This window comes from Aedes aegypti, chromosome 3 (genome assembly GCF_002204515.2).
Source record: "Aedes aegypti strain LVP_AGWG chromosome 3, AaegL5.0 Primary Assembly, whole genome shotgun sequence".
NCBI classification, from domain to species: Eukaryota; Metazoa; Arthropoda; class Insecta; order Diptera; family Culicidae; genus Aedes; species Aedes aegypti.
The window spans coordinates 107,181,843-107,209,662 of record NC_035109.1 but is presented as its reverse complement, the minus strand read 5'-3'; the positions used below and the strand labels follow the sequence as shown (position 1 = coordinate 107,209,662).

The 27,820-nt window shown below is 36.8% G+C and overlaps 1 protein-coding gene and 1 long non-coding RNA gene across 3 annotated transcripts in view; both read right to left on the bottom strand.

The window, feature by feature from the left end:
- LOC5575014 (ankyrin-3) overlaps nt 1–27,820 on the bottom strand; it is a 261,259-nt gene that overhangs the window by 16,520 nt on the left and 216,919 nt on the right. Inside the window, exons 7-12 of one of the 2 annotated variants that reach the window (XM_021853993.1) lie at nt 17,072–17,275; nt 15,492–16,235; nt 14,984–15,432; nt 14,854–14,871; nt 14,394–14,779; nt 1,626–1,837 (exon numbers count right to left, since the gene is read on the bottom strand). In XM_021853993.1, coding sequence (XP_021709685.1) covers nt 1,626–1,837; nt 14,394–14,779; nt 14,854–14,871; nt 14,984–15,432; nt 15,492–16,235; nt 17,072–17,275 — 2,013 coding nt within the window. Of the gene's footprint in view, nt 1–742; nt 1,838–14,393; nt 14,780–14,853; nt 14,872–14,983; nt 15,433–15,491; nt 16,236–17,071; nt 17,276–27,820 lie in introns of those variants that run through there. The other variant, XM_021853994.1, reaches the window with a different exon arrangement.
- On the bottom strand, nt 20,207–21,107 carry LOC110679433. Its single transcript, XR_002502485.1, has 2 exons — nt 20,583–21,107; nt 20,207–20,526 (listed from the first exon to the last, which is right to left on the bottom strand). It is a non-coding gene; the product is annotated as an uncharacterized LOC110679433 (long non-coding RNA).

Genomic DNA, 27,820 nt, shown 5'->3' with positions numbered 1-27,820 from the left:
TTTACCATTGGGGTAGGTGTTTACCTTACTGGCATAATTATCAATCCCCGATCATCCTATAGCAATAGTGCGCCCCTGGTTGGGAGCTTGTTAGATGGATTTTACCATGCACTGTTATCCCTCCGATACAACCAGAGCTGTAGCAGTAGACGATAAACATTCTCTCATTATATGCTGCGGATCATGATTGTCACAGAGAAAACTGAGAGATGCTCTCAATTTTCTCATAACTCAACCCCTGGAAAGGGCCATCGAGTTAGGGAGGTCATGAGTTGTAGACCACCAAACCAGTACAAATGCGATCCAAGGTAGGCATGAAAACCAACTTTTATTATGGTTCTCTGACTCCATATCGAGATAAGAAATATCGAGTAAGAAAGAGTTTAGTTTATTGCGAGCATTTTCACCTAATATCTAACTTTCCGAAAAGGGCTTAGAAAACTTTAGTGGTTTCTAAATTGAACATATATGTAGTTCTGTAGAAAAAAAATCAGCTCGATTGCTTGAAAAGGAACCATAATAGAGCATTCCAGAGTTGAACATTTTGTATGAAACTCGACATGCGCTACTATTATTCAGAATATCACTGTATTTTCTTCAAATCAACAAACACCGCCGGTCATGGCTCACTTTTCACGAACATTTCTTAAACTAATCGCACCCCAATATGTAATAGAAATTTTAAATGGTGAGTTCTAGTAAGGTATGTTAATTCAACAGTTCAATGTGTATTTGATTATGCATGGTGTAAGTTGCAATAGAGATGTGTTATTGATGTGTGTCTGTATGTGTCTTCGACGATTCGATGCTCTAATCAATGATTAATGTACTAGATCGATTGCACGTGTGTTGCGTAATGAACCGATGAGATCAAGCCGACGTTTGCCGTTAGATTTGTAGGCTCAAATCTAACAAAACATTCAACCGCTCCGGCCATTTTGTTTTGATTCTATTCTACGTTAGCGATAGATGACAGAGCTTGTCGTTGTTGGTGTGTTCATTTTCTCTACTGTGTATTACGTTTGTGTGTATAATATATTGGATGAGTACTGTGGTTGCTTCATGTAATTGGTATAAGCAGTAATATGAGATCTTCGTATATAAATGCAACATTTTCAAAACTCCTGATTGTGGTCTACAAGCACGAACCAAAATGTCATTGCATCTCATGCTCAGTGTTCCGTTCTGGAGAAAACATGCTAAATACTTTCATGTTGCCGAAAATTCAGCGCTTATTGTAATGAGCAAAATAATACTACAAAAATAGTTCGTAAGAAGCAAATTTTGATTTGATATACTGTTCTTTTACAATAATGACGACAACGACGACGAGGGCATGCAATTCGGACGCGTACGCAGCTTAAAACTTAATTGTCGACATAAAATGAACACCTTCAAAATCCCTGGAAGCATTCCTGAACCTTCAATTTTCTTTGCAAATCTCCCTTCTTTCCTCCCAGCGCCTTGTTTCCTACCCATCTCTCTACAATCTACTCGCGACCTAATTCGACCCTGTCAACAGTCTACCAAATTAGCGAGAAGCGCTTCTTCTTCGGAACGTGGTTGACGCTGATCTTGCGCAGCTTTTCCGGCGCCACCCCTTTGCGTGGTTTGAACAAATTTACCTGTAGACCGACTTTGATCTTCTTGGTGAGGGCACCTTGTGGGAAGACAGCCTGCACCTGTGGGACGACGGTGCTGGACACCATGCCACCTTCCGGTCCGATGGCGTGCACTTCCTGGCGGATGCGCGAGATGACCGCAAAGTACTGCGGGAAGTCGTAGGTGACGAAGCGGCAGATGCGCCCGCCGCCCAGTTCGTCCAGTTGAGCGAGATCTGCAAGAGAAACGAGGCAGGAAATTGATCAGTTTACCATTTTTGCGTTTATGCATTTGAATAAATGTCCAAAAAAAAATCCAAAATGTTGCTCAACAGGATCGAAATTCGACCACTTAACTATAATCATTTTGAGTCATACTGTCCATAAACCACGTGGTATCTTTTTATGGTTTCTAGGACCTTCTTTTTTGCCTCATAATCTTTTGACCATAGATTTTTAAAATTTGTACGGCCTGTGTAAAGTCGTAGCGTGAACTTATGGTGTCCTTGACGAACTCCCATTTATGCGCCCCTCAGCCACGGATTTTCTTTTGAAGATTATATAGACCATCTAAGGTTAAATTTGCTAGAAAAAAATCATTACTGGAATTCAATGACGATATCTGTAGGAATTCGTTACAAAAAGTCTCAAAAAGCATAATGATAAGGCATATGTTTCTATTAAACTTAGAATCTATTAAATATAAGGTTTTACATATTTCGTTCTCATTTGACATTGAAGCACGATCAAAGCAAGTGAAGAAAAGCATCCCATTTGTGTCAATTCGTGAACGGCACGTTGTAACAAACTTGATAAATGACAGCAACGAACGAGAGCGCCAAAGAGAGAGCGATGATAAAACCAATTTTTTACGCTTATTTACCATTGAGGGTAGGTGTTTTTCTCTACCGGTATGGTAAACAATCCCGAACATCTGATAGCAATAGTGTCCCCCAGGTTTAGCGCTTGTTTAGATGGATTCTATCATGTACTGTTATCTTCCCGATTTAATCAGAGCTGTAGCAGAAGATGATAAACAAGCTCTTATGATGTATTGCTGATCATGATTGTTACAGGGAGTGTGTGCAAGTTAGAGTAAATTCTCTCAGGATTCAATCCCTGTTAACTATTTGTTGAAAAACTGTTGTTCCTAGCAATAATTACTGAAAAATGTTGGAAGTCCCACAAAAGCATTTTCAGTGACATTTAAAAAAAGTCCTACATTTCAAAATAAAGCGTTTGAAAAGGGATTTCTATTTTACTTACTTTTTTTCTATACATTTTTGGATCATCTTTAAAACGTTTGGGTTTTTTTTCAGAAAACTTTTAAAAAGTTCAGAACCACAAAGTAGGGTTAGTTGTTTTTTCTGCAGCATTGTTCTATTTTTGCATGAATGTTTTTAAATGTTATTGGGCTAAAAATTTGCATCAATAATTTCAGCATATAAGTGAATCTGGGTCGTGGGTTCGAATCCCACCGGTCGAGGATCTTTTCGAGTTGTAAATTCTTTCGACTTCCCAGGGCATAAAGTATATTCGTACCTGCCACACGATATACACATGCAAAAATGGTCATTGGCATAGTAAGCTCTTAGTTAATAACTGTGGAAGTGCTCATAAGAACACTAAGCTGAGAAGCAGGCTCTGTCCCAATAGGGACGTAACGCCAGAAAGAAGAAGAAGAAGTGAATCTTACTGCCAAATTTACAGAAGATTTGGTGGACAAAAATCCTTATGACGAAAAGTTAAATATTTGAATATTTTTCCTACGAGTTGATTTTAAAATTCATTAATATGAAGTCGCGATGTGCGGTTAGTGTTACCAAACATTGAGCCACATCGATCCAAGGAGTATAAATTGTGAAATCCTTTGCAAACTACCGTTTTGTCTCAAATTCCGAACACACTCATATTCCGAACACTCGATTTTTGTATGGCGATGAGGTTGAAATGTTTCGTTGAAATATATCATCAAATTTTCAGGAAATGGCAGTCAATTGCAATTCAATTTAAGGCCGCACGGGACGTCATCATAATCACCCTATCCATTTCAAGAAGCAAATCTCAAGAACCACTCCATATATCGATGCGAAAAATGTATCACTATGATTCTATATATGTAGTACACAACCCAATACATTTTCAGCTTCATCGGTTCACTTAAACTTGAGATTTGCTTCCACAAAGTTTTGATGATAATTGTTAGAGTGAGACGAAAGATAGGGAAAATAACACGGTCTCCCGTGTCCCCTTAATCATCTTCCAATCTATTCTACACCTCGGGAGTAGTGATGATTCTCTAGTTTTAGACCAGTAGAACTAGCTCAGATAAATTTATTTGCGAAATTATTCAATACGCTAGCGATGGACCCAGAGCATTTGTTATTTTATTGGTTTTTATTTAATATTTTGATTTGCCGGCAATCAAGAGAGAAAATATCTTTTATTTAAAGTATGTAGAATGTTGTTTCCCGTCGAATGGTAATAATTTCCTGCTTGATAACCAGTAAAATGCAGAATCGATCCCTCCAAGGTCATCGAACTGTTGCAAACATTGATAAACAAAATAAAAAAATCCACACTATTAATAGAAAAAAAACATTTGGCTGACGACCGACCGAGACGTGCAAACCGAAAAAAATGCCCAACTCCGCAGCAAGCGATCAGGTCGCCGCACCTCCAATAAGCGAAAAAAACAGAACTTTTCGTCTATGCAAAAGCTTACATGATAATCAAATCTAAAACAAATTCCGGGCTTCTTACTACACTTTAAACGTGAAACCGAATAACAGATAGAACGTGGAAGAGGAACCTTTTCGTATACGAATTCGGGAAATTTCAAACAGTAGGAACAATCGCACTGTTTTTTTTTTAAATAATTAACCATTAAAATATTTTACTAACTCCAGCCGATTTGCGATTGCATCAGCCGAATCTAAATTATACGCGGAGCCGAAAAAACGTGATAGTAAAAAACTGCCCGCGCGCACGGCTTGCTGCGATCATCTCTCTCATGTTTTTTGCCCGTATTCGCCAAAAAGTCCCATTTTCATAGGATATCCCATATGAAATGGAACTGTTATGCAAGTAGGGGCAGTTTATATCACATACCATATACAATTGTTAATTTCAATCATTTTTTCAGCCGGTTTCCTAAGGATTAGGGTGTTCCAAAATATTGCTTTGCTAAGGGTATTAAGAGCCAGTTCGCGAGAGCCGCAACCCCTTCTTGTATTGATGTTCTTCGATCAGGCTGAAATTTTCAGGGATTGTTCTACTATATAAAAGATTATGTTTTGCAAAATTTTAGATTTTTATATTAGGGGGAAGTGGGACAAAATTACCCCCAATGATTCCATGTCACTAAACATGCAAAATCACAAAAACTGATATAACTATAGTAAAACTGCACGGATTACGTTAAAATTTGGCATGATTACTCTACGTTATATAAACTTTGACATTGGCATGGTATATGAACCTTAAAGGTACTTCAAATCGAGAAAAACAAATTTTTCATAAAAAATTTAGTGATTTTCAAATCGATTTTTTTCTTACCAACCGAACTAGGTCAAAAAACTAAATATGACGTTTTGTAGGGCAACTCATGGGCTTTCATTTGAGTAATCCAAATATGCCGTTTCAAAAATTTTCGGAAAATTTTTTTTTTTCGGGGTAGTGTTTGAACTTGAGCCATTTTGCGAGTACCGCAACCGCCTTATCTAGAGAGGTTGTATTGATGTTCTCCGATCGAGCTGAAATTTACAGGAGTTGTTTTCCTATATAAAAGAATATATTCCGCAAAATTTCCGCAGTTCAAAGGTATAAATTGATTGGTTAGAGATAATCGTATAGCATATTTTTATTTCTTACATTTGGTCTCTTACTAGGCAAACAAATTCAAATTTTAAAATTTAATATAGGGTGATTCAGGGCGCTATTTGTAATTATTCAATTTTAATAAGCATATAGTAATAATATATAAATTATAATTATCTCATTCCCCCACTTGGCATTTCACCCACTCATTGGCATGAATGGTAAATATGCGTTCGAGGGGTGCTTAGATGAAAGCAATCGTCGCAGCAGTAGTGATTGTAACATAATAATACACAAAGTTATAGTTTAAAAGTTTAGTGACACCACATTGAAAAAATATGCTGTAAATATAGTTTAAAATAGTAAAAAGAGGCTGTCCGGAATTGGAGCCCAATGTTTTTGAATCCGGACATTGTATTGGACATTGTTTCGTTGCCGTAAGTACACAATTTTCAAATAAAACTGGAATAATACTTTGAACATCATCAACACATGAGTAATATGTAATAAGAACAATACTGTGCATCGTTCATTGAACCAATCAGTGATGATTGCAGTTTAAACCATCAACATGTCTGTCCAAACAACTAAATCACAAACATTGCTTACACAATATTTGTTCATCACTATTCAAAACGAAACCCATTTGGCAGAACTACACTTTTTATAAGGGAAAAGTGGGTCAAAATGACCCCCAATATTTTTGTGTCGGAAACACACAAAATCACAAGAACTACTGTAACGTTTAAACGGATTGTACTGAAAAATATGTTTTTTTTTTTTGAAAAATACACAATTTTCCGTGAAAAAAAGGCAATTTTTAACAATCTTCGTCTCTCTTTTACTCTTTCGAGAAATTTGCAAACATCAAGACTAGTAAAAGTCAAAATTGCATTCAAGATATAAACAGTACAGTGTCTCATAGCAGCCATATGTGCAGTCAGTCTAAACTAAGCTAAACTCAATTATTTACAAATTGATCTCTAGAAAACATACCATCATACACACATACATGAGACTCTCCTAATCAAACCCATCAAACATTATACAAATTAAAAAAATGCGGCAGTTGATTCCCATCCAAACAGCGTGAGAAGAAACAACGCTTACTACTGAACCGCCGAAGCTGCTAACGAAAACATTGATACGTTGGTGCAATGACTTATTGCTATCCACATCATCACTTTTGCAAGAAAGTGACATTTCTTTCAGATATGGCAGCGGCACATATATTTTTTATACATTTTTATATTTATATATTTTTATATATTATTTTATATATCATCAGTGGTTATTTTGTACCACTTCTCCCTAATATAAAAATCTGAAATTTTGCGAAATATCTTCTTTTACATAGGAAAACAACTCCTGTAAATTTCAGCTCGATCGGAGAACATCAATACAACCTCTCTAGACAAGGTGGTTGCGGTACTCGCAAAATGGCTCAAGTTCAAACACTACCCCGAAAAAAAAAATTTTTCGAAATTTTTTGAAACGGCATATTTGGATTACACCTCAAATGAAAGCCCATGAGTTGCCCTACAAAACGTCATATTTAGTTTTTTGACCTAGTTCGGTTGGTAAGAAAAAAATCGATTTGAAAATCACTAAATTTTTTATGAAAAACTCATTTTTCTCGATTTGAAGTACTTTTAAAATCCATATACCATGCCAATCTCAAAGTTTATATAATGTGGAGTAATCATGCCAAATTTCAACATAATCCGTGCAGTTTTACTATAGTTATATCAGTTTTTGTGATTTTGCATGTTTAGTGACATGGAATCATTGGGGGTCATTTTGTCCCACTTCCCCCTAATATAAAAATCTAAAATTTTGCAAAACATCATCTTTTATATAGAAGAACAATCCCTGAAAATTTCAGCCTGATCGGAGAACATCAATACAACTTCCCTTGGAAAGGGGGTTGCGGTTCTCGCGAACTGGCTCTTAAATCAATCATTTTTATGAGGGGAAATCCTGCGAAAAATTTTGTAGGATTCATAGTTTTTATATCTTTTGCAGATTTTCAAGCCATCTGAGAAAAATCATTAAACTGTATGCTTTTCACGTAAATTTTGTAAACTGATTTTTGAAATGTTTGAAAACAATTATTTTTTTATTTTTATATTTGCCGAGTTTTACTACGAGCATAGTTGCGATTTTTTGGCATTTTTTGCAGAATATCATACAAGTGTGATATAATTTTCAATAAATGTTCCCACAAACCGAAGGAACATTAATGGCGCATCATATTTCACATATAATTGTTGTTAAGGCATTATTTATTATTTGGTAAACGGTTTTGAGCAATTTAAATTATATTGTCTTCCTCATTGTACTCACTACATGCTCGAATTTGTTTCAAAAGTGTTGTAATGCTGTTGGCACATAACCTCATAACTTTATTTATGGTCAAAATTTTGTTTTGCTTCGCAAGAAAACTGCATTTACTACATTTAATTTTAATTTTATTTTCTCAAATCGTTTCGAATAATTCGGAACAATGGGAACAGTGCAAGGATGACCCAAATTTGTGTCCAAAACACATTTTAAATGAGTATGACATGATGGAAGTGAAATAGATCACTGTTAGTTTATGTCAATAGTCAGTTCTTGTACGAAACTAAATAGCTAAAACCTGTCAACCAAATTATAAACCCATTCTTACTTAATAACAAATATATGTGAAATACGATGCACCATTGGATTTTTTTTTTCGGATAACATGTGTTGGAAATTGGAACGCATTTTTATTATATTCTGCAGAAAAGACCAAAAAATTCAAATTTCTGCCCTCAGTAAATCTTAATTAAGTCTTTAGCAAAGTTCTTGCTTACAAAAATTCCATCGCAAATAAAGAATAATACAAGAGTTTGATACCCACTTTGACGGTATAAAATAAAAATATTTTGAACAAAATATGGTTTTCGAACGTTCAAAAAATTAGTGTGAATAATTTTGGTTCAAAACATACAAATATATGATTTTTTTTTCAGGTAGCTTGGATTCCAATGGATCAGCAAAAAATTCAATTCCTACGTGTTTTACAAAACTTAGCTGAACTAGAAATATTTTACAATATTTTATAGACTTTATTCAAAAATCTTGACGGGGCAACCTCCAAAGGTCATTTCTTAGAGTTCCCTCCATAAAAAAATGATTGTAATAACCGTAGTTACCATTTGAAGGTTGAGCCCCTAAGTATTTATGACAAAGCGAAATATTGGGATACCCTACTGAGGATGTTCCAAGAATTTTCTGTAAGTACTATTGTAATTTCTTCAAGGATACCTCCAAGAAATTGTACAAAAACATTCATAAGTGATTTTGCCTATAGTCAGAATCTCCTTCATTATTTATTTGGATACTTTGTACGAATTTTTTAAATTTTCCCCCACTCACTCGTGCAGGATGTTTTTTTTTGCAGAAATTCTCCACAGAAGTTAAGACTGCTCGGAGAAAAGCACTAATTTTCGACCCATTCGAACGATTTTGGCCTACTTTGTATGAAAATCTGAACATTGACGCAGATTTCTTGTAGGTCGAAAAATAAGTGCACTTTCAAAAAATATTACAGTTCTTTGTTTAACAGAACTTTCTCTATTCACTTTTTGCAGGATATCACTCTTGAAATTCTCCATTTTTTCTGAGATCCTGCAAGTTACCAGGGGTTCCAGGTTACTTCAAGCATTTATACACATGATAGTACAACATTTGCCAGAAAACCATTTGTCAGAATCAATTCGCCAGAATGGTTTTTGCCAGAAAACCATTTGCTAGAATGTTCCATTCGCCAGAAAGCCATTCCCTAGAACTATTTTTTGTAATTAATTTTCAACATTGATATCTATTGATAGACAAATTTATAGAAAATTTAAAACTACCAAATTTTTCGATGCTTGCTATTTTGGTATCTTGAGTTTATTCATATTATTTGTACTTAGATCATGAAACATTGTATAGCAAACATTCAGATAATTTCATCCAGAGAATTGGACTATTAGCACAGCTACAGCTAAAAATGAATTGAAATTTAGCGTCACTTCTGCAATCGCGTCGTGAATGTTGCGCCAAATAATATTCATATCATTGTAATGTAACAAATTGTAACAAATATAAAACAACGCGATTGATCGATCCATGTAATTTAGTCAATTTTATTACAAGCCTTCGCATACAATTTTATGCAATTTTCACAACGTGAAAGGTGTTTGGCAGAACTGACGTAAGACTACATTTTTTTGTTATATAGCTGACCTGAGGAAAAAAAAGCTGAGCTTTCATTGAAAGAAGTGAAAATGATGTTTGAAATATGACAAGTTTAGCGCCAATAACTATTTCAACAGTATAAATCTAATGACTCAGCCCAACGTTCTTTCAGTCATTTTTTTTTTAAATATCTCGTTTATTTGGTAGGCTCGGACGCCATTGGGCATAACAGAGCCGAAATCATTTCTTTTGTTTTTGTTTTTACATTTTCGAATTTGTAATTACCTGCCTTAAAACTATGTGAGTTTGGGGAACCGAAGTACTCGCGGTTGATTCGAGATTAGGGACTACATTTATACAATAGAAAAGGAAAGGTTTTTTTGGAGTTTTAACGTTTTCTTATAATGATACTTAAGCTACTTAGACTTATAAGTTGATGAAGCTTGATGGGACAGGTTGTCCAGAACTGTAATGAAACTAAACATAAATATTTAACGAGAGACAACGACGAGAAGAGGACAAACTAGAGGGGAAAGCGAAAGACAGGGAATGCACGACCATCAAACTCGAACATCGATACGTTTCAAAAATATGTAGATCAGATTAATATATTCTAAATCAAGGCCTGCCAAGATTTAGCCAAACAGGTTTCTGTTGTTCTCCTCGGACCCGTAGTATTTCATTCGATTCAGATCTGATGTCACTATGCTCACCACATCCCCATACGACATGTTCGATATCCTGGTAAGCCTCTCCGCAAACACAGAGATTGCTTTCCGAGAGTCCAATACGGTATGTATGCGCGTTCAACGAATAGTGATTGGACATAAGTCGACACATGACACGAATGAAATCGCGACTCATGTTCAACCCCTTGAACCATGGTTTTGTCGACACCTGTGGAAATATGGAATGCAGCCATCTACCCATTTCTCCGTCGCTCCATTTCTGTTGCCAGCTGGTCAAGGTCTCCTGACGGGCCAATGCAAAAAATTCATCGAAGGCGATTTGACGCTCGTAAACATCACCTTCTTTGGCGCCTACCTTAGCCAGTGAGTCCGCTTTCTCATTGCCCGGAATGGAGCAATGAGAAGGGACCCAAGCCAGGGTAATAGTGTATGAGCGATTTAACAAAGCACTCAATGCTTGGCGTATTCCATTTAGGAAGTACGCTGAGTGCTTTACTGGTTTCATTGACCGAACAGCCTCCAGAGAGCTTAGACTGTCGGTAAAAATGAAGAAGTGCTCGGGTGGAAGAGAACTGATGTACTCTAAGGTGTAATGTATAGCTGCTAGTTCAGCAACATATACAGAACATGGCTTTTGAAGCATGAAGGAGGCGCTATGATAAGTGTTGTAAACACCGAAACCAGTGATATCATCCGTTTTTGATCCATCTGTGAAGAACTGTCGGTCCTCGCTGATATGCCCGAATTTACTTGCAAACATGGGAGGGATAAATTTTGAACGTAAATGATCTGGTATTCCATGGATATCTTGCTTCATGGATAGATCGAAAACTACAGAGGAACAGTTGAAGTCTAGGAAGTTACCACGATTGGTGTTACCTGAAGATGGGCTGACCTCCAGCGTCATGTACCAGTAGTACACACTCATGAAACGAGTTTGAGGATTATGTTCGAGCAGCTTTTCGAAGTTTCCAATGACCAATGGATTGAGAATCTTACAACGGATGAGGAACCTGAGTGTTAACTCCGCGAAACGATCTGTCAGAGGCTGTACTCCTGCAAGTACCTCTAAACTCATTGTATGAGTCGAGTTCATGCAGCCTAACGCGATGCGAAGACAACGGTACTGAATCCGTTGGATCTTCAGCTTATGTGTTTTCGCCGCGGATTGAAAACAAAAGCTACCGTATTCTAAAACTGACAAGATGGTGGTTCGGTATAGCTTGATCAGATCTTCCGGATGGGCTCCCCACCATGTTCCGGTTATAGTTCGCATGAAGTTGATTCTTTTATGGCATTTCTGTATCAGATACACAATGTGCTTTCCCCAGGTGCATTTGGAATCAAACCAGACCCCGAGATATTTAGAAGACATGCTATGAGTGATTGTCTTACCCATTAGTGTAAGCGGAAACTTGGCAGGTTTGTGTTTCTTTGAAAAGACAACCATCTCAGTTTCTCCGTAGAGAATTCGATACCCAGCTCTAAGGCCCAAGTAGACAAATTGTCCAGAGTATCCTGTAAAGGTCCTTGCAATTCGGCTGCGGTTGGTCCTGTGACAGAAACCACACAGTCGTCTGCAAGCTGTCTTAACGAACAATTTTCCATGAGGCAATCATCGATGTCTCTCACGTAAAAATTATAAAGAAGGGGACTCAGACATGAGCCCTGGGGGAGACCCATGTAGCTTATTCGTGAAACTGTCAAATCGCCTTGAGAAAAACTCATATGCTTCTCTGACAACAAATTGTGCAAAAAATTGTTCATATTTGACGAAAGGCCACTTGCGTGGAGTTTGTCTGAAAGGACATCAACACAAACTGAGTCAAAAGCACCCTTGATATCCAAAAACACTGAACCCATCTGCTCTTTTTGAGCAAAGGCAAGTTGAATTTCTGAAGCGCAAGACAATCGTTCGTTCCTTTGCCTCTGCGAAAACCAAACTGTGTATCTGACAGCATGCCATTCGATTCAATCCATTTATCCAGTCGGAAGAGAATCATCTTTTCTAACAACTTGCGAAGACACGACAACATCGCGATTGGACGGTATGAATTATGATCTGACGCGGGTTTTCCGGGTTTTTGTATAGCTATCACCCTCACTTGTCTCCAATCATCCGGAACAATGTTGCATTCCAGGAAGTCATAAATTTATATAAATTATTCACTCATTGAATAAAACGTTAAACTTTTTTAATCTTATAAATAATTTGAACCACGTATTTTTTTTTTTTGCTTTAAAATTATTTTACACAATTTGCTACATGCTACCGAAAAACTCTCCAATCTTCAGTATTTACCCTGATTATTAGCTTCTGCTATCTAGTATCTGAGATATTCAGAAATCCCTTGGAGGACTGCCACGTGGCCTCACAGATTTTTTTATTTCATATTCAGCCACTTGCTGTAAGAAACAAGTCAGTTATGAAAATTTATGTTTTAGGAATCACTTGAGCCATTGAAGATTACAAATATTTGGATAATATTAAATAAACGTCATGGTTAACATTTCATGATTAACTCACTTTCAATACAGCTTCTTTTTTTGGGATTGTCAGTGACTTCCTATTTTCCGATTTTCACATTTTTTATTTTTTGCCCCAAAATCCTCTTTGCAGACATTTTATTGCTAGCAGTCTTTCTTTGATTTTTTTTCTAATTACTCTAATTATTGAAAATTGAGATGACATAATATTGTTTATGTAACTTTCATTGCTTCTGTTAGCTGCAGCCAGCAAAACATCTTTTCAGCACAAATATGAAGAACAATCAATGATGTAAAGAAGGATAAATCTCATATGAACCAAGTCCTTGTATTTGTTAGCCGTGAAGAACAACATAACATTTAAAGTAGGAAAAATCATTATGGCAATGTTAAAAATACAGTTACCTATAATAGCTTTAATAAAATAGACTGGAAGATGATCACAATAACATTGAAAAAATAGTAATTTCTTATAAACTATGAAAACTTCGGAAGTTTATAATACCTTCAACTTCTTATCTGGCGTTACGTCTCAACTAGGATAGAGCTTACTTTTCAGCTATGTGTTCTTACGAGCACTTCCACATTTATTAACTGAGAGCTTTTATTGCCAATTGACCATTTTTCATGTGCTTATCGTATTGCAGGTACAAATATTATACTCAATGCCCTGAGGAATCCAGAAAATTTCTAATCCGAAAAGATCCTCGACCGGTGGGATTTGAACCCACGTCCCTCAGCTTGGTCTTGTTGAATAGCTGCCCATTTACCGCTACAGCTATCTGCTCCCCTTAGTCTGTAATACCATTAGTTGAAAACATTTTATCAAACAAAAATCTAAAAATCTCACAAAACAAATATTTTCTATATACGATAACATATATAACAATAATTTCCATATATATCGTACGCTGAAAAGCATAATAATTCGAAGGATTTTACATGCCTAAGTATTGCAAAGTTATGAAGTATTTTTTTTCTGGGGAATCAATTTCTGGGGAATGGTCCATTCTGGCAAATTGATCTGGCAAACGATTTTCTGGCAAATGGTTTCCTGGCAAATGTCATACAATCTTAAGATTTTTGAAAAAACTTTATAAAACAATAGAGTTCTTAGTGAAAAAATTGTGTTAAAATTGTAATTGTTTGTTCAATTCGTTTGGCAATTTTTGGGGCATTGTGATTCATGAACTTAGGACAAAGTTTCTGTTAGGTTTTTTGTGTGTGTAAAATTTATGAGTTCTTAGCGAACTCTCTTCAGATATGTCTAACGACAATGCTAGAGTGATTTTTATGCAATTACCGGTAAACTTCAATATGAAATTTTATTGTCATTGTTTTTCTAGGGAACTTCTGAAGAAGATTCACCTGGATTTAATTGACAAAAATTTATAGGAGAAAGTTTTGGAACAAACATTTTACTCACATAATTAGTACTGGAGATAAGTGTATCTAAACTCTAAGAGAATTTTCTGTTGCAACTTTTGTCAGAGTTTCATATTGTAAAAATAAATAACATAAAATGCACTGGAATTGATTTAGGCTTATCCCAGAAATTATTTAGTAGATTTAAACATGTACCCACCTTCCGCCTCGAAGCAATCGTTCAGTACATCGTGGATTATCTCGTCGGACATGTCGATGTTATGCTCCCGCCACGTTTCGCCGTTGTCCGAGCGGAGAATCACAATCTCGCGTTCTTTGCCACGGAGCGACGCAAAGTGGGGCACCTCCATGATGACCGGCCCGAGGAACTTAGCCCCAACCGGGCCAAGCTCCAGCACTCGACTGGCCAGCGCTTCGCCTTCCATTAGCGGTGGCGGATGCAGCGTACGCTGGGGTTTCACGTAGCGGCACGTAATTCGGGTAGGTTGCGCAGCCGAACGCGGTGGAACGATGATACGAACTCCACTGTGGCGACAGCCGCGCATCGCTCCTCCACGGGCATCCACCAGGAAAGAGACCAGGAAGCTGTGCGGAATAGAGGAACATTATGAAATGGAAGTTATGAGTCATCGTTGAGGAAATGCCCTTAGGATACTCACTTCTTCCAGTGTAGTTTTCTGTTAGTTCACAGCGTAGATCCAGCAGCGTAAGGTTAGAATTGTTAGAGTGTTAAACCTCAACCGGGAAAATGGGATACCGTTGGGAAGTTGAAGCCGAATTGCTACTTACCCGATATGGGACTGCCGCTCGATGTTGATGTTGTCGGCAAAATCAGTTACCGAGATGCCGGACTGTACCATAGACATGTGCTGTGGACTGATAGAGTCTTCCATAGCCGTCGGCGGAAACTGGTGCGAATCCGTACTTTGGGTCATCTTATTTGAATCGTGTCGCTCGTCGCGAGTTACGTCAATCGGAAGCGAATCGTCTCCAAGAGACTTCATTTCGTCGACAGTTAGATAACGGTATGGTTGATCCGAGAGGACCGTATCTTCGCCACCTTCTTCCTCGGAATCCGACATAAACGTTTCGTGCATGGCTTCCGGTGCGACGACACGGTACTTCTCCTCGGTTGGGTGCTGATCCTGAGTGGTCTCAGTATCGGTTACTGACTTCAGAGAATCCAGTACGCTGATGTAGCCCAGCTTCTGGGCGATCTTGAGTGATGTTTGTCCATTCTGGAATAGAAATATGAGTATTGAGCATCTAATTTGAAATGGTTTCACGTTACACCTACATTTGTAATTGCGTTAGGATCCGCTTTGTTCTCGAGTAAGATGTTAACAATATGGCAATGACCTTGCTGGGCAGCTTGATGTAGCGGCGTGTAACCGATGCCAGTCGAAGCGTTGATGTCAACTCCTTGTTGGATCAAGTAGCGTACCATGTTGGCCTGGCCAAAATGCGATGCGACATGCAGTGGAGTGTAACCGGCCTTGGTAGCGGCCTGAGTATCTGCGCCATGTTTGACCAACACTTGTGCAACGTTGACACGGTCTTCCTGTGCGCAGAGATGAAGTGGCGTAAGCCCATTGCGTGCCTGATGATCTGGATTGGCCTTCTGCTCCAGCAGCAGAGCCGACATTTCGTGATGACCTTCTTGCGAGCTTAGATGAAGTGGAGTAAATCCAGCCTTGCTTTCAGCGTTGGCGTTGGCGCCGTATTGCAACAGAGTTGTGGCAATGCTCATCTGGTTCTTGCGAGCGGCAATATGCAACGGCGTATGACCGTTTTTGGCCGTTGCGTGTGGGCTAGCGCCCTTCTCTAGCAGCAGTAGCGCAACATTCTGATTATCGTAATGGCTGGCCACGTGCAATGGAGTTACGCCGTTCTTGCCTTGGGCATCGACAGGAGCGTCCTTTGTGAGTAGCAGTTCAGCAACTTTGATGTGGCCGTACTTGGCAGTTAAATGCAGCGGCGTGAAACCCTTCTTTGTTGCGGCATCAATCTGGGCTCCGTTCTCTAGCAATGTTCCGGCGACCTAGAACGAGACAATGAAAAATCATGGCTCTCGTGTATTCAACAGAATTGATGGATTCAAAACAAGAAAACTGGACTGGACTATAGCGAGACGATCGACAATATGGTCCGTATACAAATCGTGCCTTCGGTAATTCACTCAGATTGTTTAGCAGTTTAGTACCTTCATACTGTCTGGTTAATTCTAGTATTAGTTGTTTTAATCCCCTCGATAGATCTAACATGCTTGCAAGCAAAACAAAACGTAAAATGAAGATAATAAAATATAGCTACCTGAAAGTTTTGACTCCGAACAATTTTGTCTAGCGAAACTGTACAACCCTACTGAAATGATGAGATGGACGATTTAATGAACGAAACGAACTAATAAGCATCATTAAGGCAATGAACAAAATAAAATAAACGGAAATGTTTTGGTTTTATTGTAAATTTATTCAAATACACTAAAAATAGGTAACATAAACAACCAAAGGAAAAATCATACTGGATGAATTTTAGAGCGATAGAAGATTTCAGCTCATCAGACACCACAACATCAACAATCCGGTATAGTTTACAAGCTACCCTGCTCTTCGTCTAGCTTAAACCCTATTGTGCGTTTCCTGCCAAGCAGGTCGTTACTACTCCTCGTCCCTGCTTTAAAAATCTTAACATTTACACGACCTTATGAGTGACATACATGAACGAAAATAAATAGCGCCCTGAACTGTGCATATTTAGAACCCCGCCTCGGAACGGTTTTTAGATAAAGTACTCCTGATGCCGTATCCAGAACAATTGCATCAGATAGACGGTATCTATGTGGTCCATAAGCTTCTTAGCTACCAGATTCTTTACCTCGTCCTGGCCCTCCTTGGCGGCGATGTGCAGCGCCGTGTACATGTCCTTGGTGACGGCGTCGACCTGGGCGCCGTGCTGCAGCAGCAACATCACGATGTCCACGTTGCCGAGCCGGGAGGCGATGTGCAGTGGCGTTTGCTGTTCGCGGGCGCGGGCATCCACCTGGGCACCGTTGCGCAGCAGTATGCGGATGATGTCGGTCTGTAGGGAAAATAAGGAGTTACCATTGTTGTTAGTTCTCGGTAAACGGCATGTATAAGACAGCAAAACTTTGATGTGCATGTAATTAGAAAAGATTTTAATTTAAACAGATATAGATCATGTTACTCTTGAAGGACTTAATTTTAAAATTGTTTGGACATCCTTCAGTACATAAGATTTATGAGTGACAAATAATTTCTCTTGATATGACTTAGACACAAATTGGTACTATCAACTAACAAAATAATTCGTTCCAACAAATCTGAAAGCTATTCTACTGTTCTTGCTCTTCTAGACGTAGAAAAAGCATTCGACAGTGATTGGCATGATGGCTTGATTGTAATATTAAATAAACTTTAATTTCCCAACATATATTGTTCGAATAATACAAAGATATCTGTCAAATCGTACACTTAAGGTTAATTATCAGAACTCCAAGTCTGAAAGACGTCCTGTAAGAGCTGGTATTCTTCAAGGCAGCATTTGGGACTATTTTACAATAATTTCACATCTGACTTATCTGAGTTACCTCAGCGATGTCAAAAATCTTTGTTTGTTGTTGACACAGTCCTCTCCGCCAAAGGACGAAACCTGCGTGTCATCTGTAGTATGTTGCAAAAAAATTGGGATATTCTCTCTTTATACTTCCAAAAATGGAAGATTTATCCTAATGCTTCCAAAACTCCGCTAAGAATATTCTCGCATAAACCAAAAGCTTTTTGTTTCACCTAATCAATACCACGGAGTGCAATATTAGGAAGGTGATATATGCCGAAAACAGACAACTACTTACCCGAGCAACACACATGTTATAATTGAGTATTATCAACTTATATATAACTAAATTTGGCTATATATGTGTTGATAATACTCAATTATAACATGTGTGTTGTTAGGGTAACTACGTCATTCTTATCCACCTCGAACAAATTTGTGAAAAAAATGGTCAGGTGGTATACCTATGCTACTATAGAAATTATGTCACATTAGAGTGATGCAAATTTTGAAATTTTTGCTCCCCTATGCATCCGAAGCCAAAAGAGAAAAACATCGTTGGTTCAAAAAAAAAAGGGTATTCCGGATCAAACGTGATGACAACGGCAACATTGAAAGGTATAAAGCACGGTTGTTGCCAAAGGATATTCACAGAAGAATACGGAAACATACGCACCAGTGGCACGAATAACAACATTCCGGATTATGCTGAGTATAGCGAACCAATTCAAATACAGGTATACCTCGATTTAGTGGACCCTCGATTATATGGACCCTCGATTTTATGTACTTCGATTTTATGTACATTTTACCTCGATTTTAAGGACATTAAATTTTCATGATTTGTTTTATGTCGTTTTACCATTTCTAAACATGCGTTTTGTAAACTAAACAGTTTCTAGGGTGTTTCCATTAAGTGCGCTATGCTTATAGAGTGGTGGGGTCCAGCCTGTCAAAAAAATTCCATTAATGTACAACAGAGCCTTTACAAAATGAGAGGAGTTTTAAAACAAGGTTGCGTATCATCACAACGAAGCGAAAATCGCTGTGTTGCTCCATCGTCGTAGATGGAGAAGTACCACAAGATACCGGTTCTCTTTTCGTACGCAAGAGCTTCTCTCTCGCGAAAGGGAAACCATCATTCTGTTTTTTGCATCTTCCACATTCTCTCGCTGTTCTTTGAGCTACCGCCGTTTGCGAACCGAACATGCGTCACTCAGCGTGCTGCTCGTTATTGCTCGATTTTTACTGTGCCCGATCTATCCGATGACTCCTTATGTAAGAGTTCCGTTTGTCAGGAGTGCAATTTACCACTCGCGACGAGCGTTCACTGCGATGCGGCACATTGAGCTGGGCGTTCAAATGGTGATAGATTTGAGGCGTTAAATAAGAAGTCAACCATGATGTCTGTATGATATGCTGTAAATTTGTTAGTGTAAAATTGGGATGAAATTTTCATAACAGAACAACACATTTTATGGTAAATTTTGCTATATCTTGAAGATAGATTTTTCGAACAATTTCTTCGACATTTAACGGATCAGTAGTCGCGCTGTTGTACTTTATGCAATACAGTTGTATCAAACCACGCAACGACCGGGAAATAAAGCGCCAGGTGAGATCGTTTTTGTTTTGAAATATTTTAATCAGCAACAGTTCCACAAAAATTGGTTTATTTATACACTTATAGCAGTGACAATTGGGGGTGGTAAGGCGACGGACCTGATGTAATGGTTAGAAAACAAGCCTCTCACGCCAACGACCTGGGATATTCCCATTTCTTTCAGCGTTGTGAAATTCACAAATTGGCCCTTATATTGATTTGAACAACCGGTACCGTCGAATGTAATGGAAATTCGTTAGCGCCGTTTTTCTTCGAAACCAATCGGTTCACTGTATAGTCCATTTTACAAAACGACAACACTAATGATATTGCTGTTACTTTCAAACGTTACGACACCGCCTTCTGTCAAAATTTCATTCATAAAATAAGCGATCAGCTGTTCAAAAACATCTCGCAAATTGGGCTATTCCCATAGCTATAGAGTACACGCAAAGAAAACATTTTTAATATCAAAAATATTCTGTATCATTACAATCATTTTCCTGTATTATTTGCCGGCTTATAATAGCCTTTCATTGTTTTAATAACGACTAGTAGTTTAGTTTAGTTATTAATTGTTGAATTTGACAGCTGGGTCCAATAGGGTTCAACAACATTAATTTTTGATTCAATATTTTTTTCTTTTGAAATAACAATATGTTTGCTTTAAAATAAAAATTTATATTTTTAAAATAAATCTTACTGGGTTTTTAATTTTAAAATGCTTATATTTGAAATGAAAAAAGATTTTATTGATCCCAGACCAACTTTTTCCTCCTGCCCCTCCCGCCGAATTTTATTTTGCTCTTATTTTAAAATAAAGAAAACAGATACAACTTTGAATACCTTATATTTTCGTTTTCATCATATATCCAACAATTTACGTAAGAATTTAATCTGCCTGCAGAACATTACAAAAAATAGGAGGCCGTTCATGAATCCCACGTGATTCAGAGCTGCCGCTATTTGCTGGAATTTCTTGGACTTTTGGTAGACCCTTATATTTTACCAAAATGATTGGAGATTAAAAATGGCATTAGTACTTGCGCGACTATCTCAATGTCTTCTTAATGAATAAACTTGGTTCGCTCCGCAAGCGACGGGGTGGAATCGGCAGCTCGATTTCTCGCGGCTGTATTGCTGTAGGAGTTGACTGCAATTACAAAAGCTGATGAGAATCCAAATTCTACAAAAATGTCTATAGCTTACCAAGAAAAGTTCCAATAACGATTTCGGTCATTCCGAATCAGTTGCGCAGTTTTATTACATGGAATATTTCCTCCACAGACAGTTCTTCAATAACTCTTGACGGACATTTTTACTTCAACTCTGTTTCTGTCAAATAAAATGGCGGGTCGTAAGCTGCCATACACACTGAATAAAATTTTCATTTAAATTAAAAATAAAAGTGGCGGAAACAAATCAGTCTATATTTTGAAATAAATATTTTATTTTGTTGTTTCAAAAAAAATTAAATTGGAAATGCTGCCAGTAAATTCAACAATATTTTTGTTTTGTTCTGATAAAAGTCATTGTTAAATCAGTACAATTTGTTGATTTACAACAAATTGAAAAAGCTTATTGCAAACAACAAGAACAATTATTGTTTTGAATCGTTGTGAATTCTCTGCGTGTACATTCTCAAAATTGGTGGTGAGTCATTTGGCCTGATGTCGTTTGGCATATGGCCAAATGGCATGAAGCCGATTGGAATACAGGTCATTTGGCGTAACAGTCGTTTGGCATGAAGAGTCTAAAAAAGGGTTTTTTTAGGTGGTATTCATATCCACGTTTCTCTTGAACTTCACTGACGATTTCAGGATTGTTTTGGAATGAATTGATGCAAAAAATATACATTATCTCTCAATTCTATTCTCTTGGATTATCTAAGGTATGCTATGGATTATTTAGTATGTATCGCGATTACCGAAAATTAGGAAAATATTACAATAAGTTTTTCATTATTTGACCATAGATCACACTTCTTTCAAAAATCAACTATTCCTTCAAGCAGCGCTGTTGTAGCAAAGTACAAGGGGACGGGATTCAACTTAATTTTGGGTTGTTTCAACGCAATTCCGTAGTTGAGCCCAATTACTCAGTTATGGCTAACTTTCCAATAGAAAAAAAACTAGTGTGTTAAAGTTAAATTAGTAGTTTTTTTTCTCTTAAACATACTCTAATAATCCCTTCCATTAATTTAATAAAAAAAGTGTAGTAACTTTCCAAGATCCCCACTAGGTAGTTTGCCTTTAATTCCATTAGAAAAATGTGTTAAAATTGCAAAATTGAGTTTTTACAATCCAAGCTTGAGAAAAGTTTGTTTTACTCAAATTTGGGTTATTGGGCCAAAGTATTCCCATTGGGTAGATGCAGCTCTCTCTATTTTACAACGTACGTATGGAAGAAAGAGAATACCGAGAGATTTTGGGTTGAAAGTATCATCGATATACTTAATTTTGGGTAAAGTAGACTCAACATTTAGGTAAACTATTTTTCTACGTGTAAACTGTCCTCGTAATTATAGTTATGTTTTAATCTGAATTATCCTGAATCTGAATTCTGAAAAGTCTAACAAATTTACCTGTCCAGCATATTAGCAAAACAAAGTAAATGAAAGAAACCGATAACTTCAGCTACTCCAATGATTTTTAACAACACATTCACTGTTTAAAATTTCTTTATGTTGCAATAATTTTGGCGGTCCGTCTTTCACTGTTCAATTATGTACTTTGCTTTCTGTCAAACACAGACTATTCTTTGTTGTAAAATATTTAGGTAAGTTTTGTTGTTAAATTTCATTTTTTGATATTGCTAGACTAAAATTTCATTCAAAGCAAAAAAAAAACAACCCGGAAAATCCTCGACCAGACCGGTATTTGAAACCGTCAAAGATTTCATAAAAATTTGCGTTTAAAGTGAACAGTTTTAAACATTGGTTGTTTCTAAGTGTGTTTTATTTTCAATTTGGTGTAGTTAAATCATTACCTATGAGGAGCTCAGCATTTGTTGGTACTGACTTGTGCTCGACAAATCTCCGAAAATACACATCGCTTGAAATCTCGTCAGAAATGTTTGCGTAGCACTGGGTGCAATATCGGTAAAACGCATTGAAAAAGTGTGTTAATTATTGAAATTGCAGCAGAAATGGTCGGTGTTCAGACAAACCCGACTAGATGATATTTTGGCCTTTTAAAGATACGTTCAGGACTTCATCAATTCTGATGTTTACGGCGTTCTTTCAATAAATATGTTGCATCAAATAATAAAGTTCCATTATCACTGCAAATGATGCAAATATTTAGATATTTCACTTGCCTGGGGTACGTTTCCCTGAAACATTAAAAAAAACACTTGGTCCAGTCTGTCTGAACATCGACCAAATAATTTTTAAATAAGTAAATATTTTACTTATTTAAAAATTATTTAAAAATTTTGATCTGATGGTGATTTAATAACTCATTATGGAAAACGACCATTATGCCAAACTAGCTTATGCCAGACGGTCGTATGCCGAACGATTCAATGTGAAGCGAGATATAATCTTCAAAACTTGCTGTCCTTTTCAATCTTCAAATAGAACGGCTTGCAATAAAATCCTGGCTGCGCTACGGTTTATCCTAAGTGTAAAACAATGAGTGAGCGTATATTGTGAAATGAAAAATATAGCCGAAATTGAAATTAAAATTTGTAACAAATACCAAAGTGCAGTGTAGGAGTCTCAAAAACGCTGGTTAATCATGATTGCTATCGAGGTTGCTACGGTGCTTGGTTTACATTGGTTCCCTCTCCTATCCCCCAATTATTTTATTTTCACACTAGTTTATTTTATAATAATTATAATAAATATAATAATTATAATACATATTATAATAATCAAGGAAATACCATTTTTGACGCATATAATAGGGTTTCAATGCTAGTAATGGACCTCTTAGTAGCTGAAATTCATTCTTGACGCTTTTCTGGAATGATATCTCAGACGCATATACGTTTTGTGGAGTCTAACAACAAGTTCAATGTTTTTACTTCATACTTTTCCAGCGAAATATGCATTTGAAAAACTGTTGTCCGAATGCCTATTATGGACCCTCCCGGGGTCCATAATAGGAATGTTTAAAAATTTGACGTTTCCTATTATGGACCCTTCATTTGATTCCCAACAATCGGTGAATTTTTTTCCATAAATTTTATATGGGCTGAAATGCGTCTAAAAACGGGATTACCATGGGTTTTAGTATGAAAAATCGCTAAAAAGTAAAAAAAAAAACAAAATTTCACCGTTGGAATATTTTAAAACCTTCCGATTATAAAAATACAACTTAAACACTGTGCGCTAGCGAGAAAAAAACCCGATGTTCGTTCGATTTTTTTTTATAATTTAACGGCTCAGACAAAGCGTGCGGAGTTGATAAAATTGCAGAATCGGATCGGTTTGGTTTCCTCACCGTACTTAATTGTCATCTCATGTTGAACAAGTGCGGTGAAGACACCAAATCCGACTAGGCGTAATCCCGCACGTTTATTCACAAACCAGCATTCGCACCAGCAACGCTAAATGGTTTTGATCAATTTGTTACACATCCTTCATTCCACGGCAGCAACAATTTTCCTTTCCAAGCTCTTACGAGCCGGTCCCCAACGACTCGCGGCGAGCGTTAGCCAAAACTCGCAGTGAGCCATCATTGCTGCTTGCACTCTTCCCCGATCGCAACATTCCCCGAAGAGTTGTTAGAATCGAGCCAGACTGAGCCGCAAATCGCGCAAACACTCTTCCCGCAGAAGGCTCTCACAAGCCTCCCGACGATGCTACCGGATCACTCATTCGGGAATAATGCTTTGCTCTCGTTTTTCCGAACGCGTTCAGAAGCGGCAAGCGATTTCGAGTCGATCGAGGCGAGTATCAGTAACCTTGTTTTAAAACATGACGGCTGCAGTGAGACTTCTTTAGTCCTTTTTGTACATTCAAGGGCTTTCTATTCAAATTTTGTTCTAACCAGCGAATACTCTCTGCGTAATGTAAATAAAGGGTTATTTTTGATATGTTGCGATTTATATAAACGAACTCCATTTTCCACAATTTCGAATTTCTCATTCGTCGAATTTATAGCATTTACAGATTTTCCATGCGCTTTTCCAGAGTTTTCTAGAAGAATTCCTTTAAAAGTTATTTAATTAGATTCACCAAGGATTGCTTAGCAGATTATTTTGATAATCGTTTATCATATATCAGGATTTTTTTAAACAAATCCATTGAAATTATTATGGTATTTTTTATTACTGTAAGTACCTCTATGAGCTCTACCATTAGTCTTTCTGCGGATTCTTCCAGAGGACAGAACATTATTTCCAATGATTCGTGAACAAATTAGTCCAGATGAATGTTTCAACTAAATTTTCCAGGTGCCTTCGAGAGTTTTCCCTGACACAAATTCGAAATTCCTCAAACTTTTTTTAAAGATATTTTCAAAGTAATTTATCTTGAAAACTTAAACAAAACTTTACTCAAAATATTTGTTCTCAGATACGTGCGTTACAAGACGTATACTGACGGAACTGGTCACACAGGAACATAATGAGAAACTACGAAACGGCATTCCACAAATCTTCTTCATTGAAAGCTTGTTAAAATGTTAATTCTTTCTCATTCTTGTTCCATAAGAAAATATTATGAATTTCATAAAAGCTCATTATTATAAGAGCATATTATTTCATTATTTTTAAGAATAAGAATGATTTAAATGCATTGTGCATTTTATGAGTTATCCAATTATTTTGATAATTGTTTAAGATTGACGAAAATGTTCTAAATCAACTGGCCATACGTAAACCATGTGTCATCGCAGCAATCACCCGATTCTCCATGAGATGATTTTTTCTAGCAAATCACTAAGAGCTGTATGTAAAATTTGAAAATCAGATCTGTTTTCATAGACGATTATCTCGCGGATATATCTTGAATTGGTGAATTTGATCGCTATAAAAAAAACAGTTATATAAATAACGATTATCGTTTTACAAATAATCTAAAACATTTTTTTTTGCAATTCCTTTGCATATCAATCAACTTTTTATAAAGCAAATAGGCAACATAATAGCCTGCTTTTCCTATCAACTAAACCACATCTTTTCGATGCTGAAAAGTAGCACTTTCCAGAACTGTTTTGGTAAGCGTCAACTAAATATCTTAGTCTCTCCATACCATTGCAACAGATTCTACTTCTGCGATTCAACTCAGCGAGCCTTGTTGGATAAATGTAACTCGTGCTGAAAAAATCATCATTTTTCATCTTGTTGTAGAATAACTATTTCACTTCAAATCGAAGCAATGATCATCAAAATCTGTCATTGCACTGCGTTTGCTCTCTGTCATGCAGTGAAATGATAGGGGGAGATCCCCCAGTACCGGACACTTAAGCCACTAAATTCATAATTCGAAAAATATTGATTTTATGGGCTCGTGTTACCCATTTATGATAAATATTATCATTTTTATAGTGTACAAAAATAAATTTGAAAATATAAATATGAGTTTTGACATGGTGTTCTGATGATGTTTTTTAGTACCAAATTGATCGATCTTGAAAGGTGGCACCCAATACCGGACACGATCTGGAAATGCCTCGAATTCTGTAAATTTGAACATCATTGAATGTGTACACTTTAGAAATAGTTTATAATTACCAATTCAATGCAATTGCAACATTTACAAAAATAATTTGAGTTTTTCTTAGTTTGCAAGATGCCTATCAAAAACCTCTTTCATATATGATGAAAAATAGCACATTTTACGATGTTGTTATGAATGTTCATTCTTCTTAATTTTATTGCATGTTTGATACCATGGTCGACGGAACCCATGAAAAATGAAAGTATTATGAGACACTGATGCAATAATTACAAAGATATCATATAACAAATCAAGCTGTCCGAAACTGAGGGACAGGAGGTGCTTGACCAAAATTGTGATTTGTCCATATTTACTTCAATTACGGTACAAAATACATTCATACTATCAAATTAGGATTATGTTCGATCATGCTTGCGGGATCCAAAGTATTTTTTCATATTCAAAATAATTACTAAATAGGCTCAAAATTAAGAAGATACGTCAATTTTTTAAAGATTTTCAAACTTTTCTACTTTTTTAAAAAGGGATGCATATTTCAAGGATGTGTTATTCTACGCAAACATTAGTCTCCATAATAGCTTTCTTTTCTACTAATACACCATCTTAATTGGACCATGATTTCTCAATGTTTCAACTTTGTCCGGTATTGGGTGCTGTCCGGCACTGGGGGATCTCCCCCTATTGGTAGAGTTTTCTTTGAAATTGATCAAAATACTGGGTTTTAGTTTTAGTGGATTCTTGAGTCTTAAGTAGATTTTCATTTTGTGGGCTTCGTGGCCGTGCGGTTAGTGCCACCAAGCATTTAGCCATATCGATCTAAGGAGTAGAGGTTCCTTCAAAGCATGTCAATGAAGCAGGTACCCATTTTTGTGAGGATGCAGAGAATAACCTAGCATAGCCTCAAAAATTCCGAATCATCAAAGTTACGTAGGAAGGCCCCCTCCTGTTTGAAATGCTGAAAACATGGTCTTTGTTGTTTATGAATGATCATCTACGATTCTTTAGGAAAATATCATGGATTTTTTTTGGATCAAAAAGATTCCTGCAGCAAATTGCCCACTTAGCTCAAAACCATAAATTTCCTTCCGAAGTCATTCATACATACACTTTTATAACGAGGGGAGTACCTCCAGACCATATCCTTTAGTTTTTTCTTTATTTCTTTTTCTTTACTTTATTTCAGCCAATGCTCAAAATATTTGTCCCAAGTAACCATGGAGCATTATATCATTGCATATATAATGTAGCTGCATTGCCGTAAGCCTACCATTAAAGTAGTTTAAAAGTGGAAAAGGGCCCTTTTACAGTTGCACTAATGCAAAAAGGACGATAAAGCAATGAAGCAATTTATAAAGTAACATTAGTGCAGCAGTGCAATTTATAAAGTAATATTAGTGCATTGATACAGTTAATGCTATATTGCTTGACAGCTCTTTAAATATGTCGAATAAAGGCAATGTTACATCAATGTTGTTGATATGCAGTAGAATACGTGCAATGTTATAATGCTTGTGGAACTTGGGGTTATCCCTAACCTCGGTCAAACCGCGATTATCTAGGGTTCCCTTAAGCAAACTTTTCGATGTAAGGAATTATACGAAATTATAATATTTTAAATCAGTTTGGCTCCGTCATGCCTTATGACGCCGGAGCCTTCAAATAAACGACTAAGTAAAACAGAATAGAAGCAGCTTTTGTCTCGTATTTTTTAAGGTATACTAATAAAAAATGTTTAATTTTAATTAGAATGCAATACTTCAATGACGGCCTGCTTTCCTCAAGAATTTGTTAACTTAAGCCAGCCTTGAAACACTGA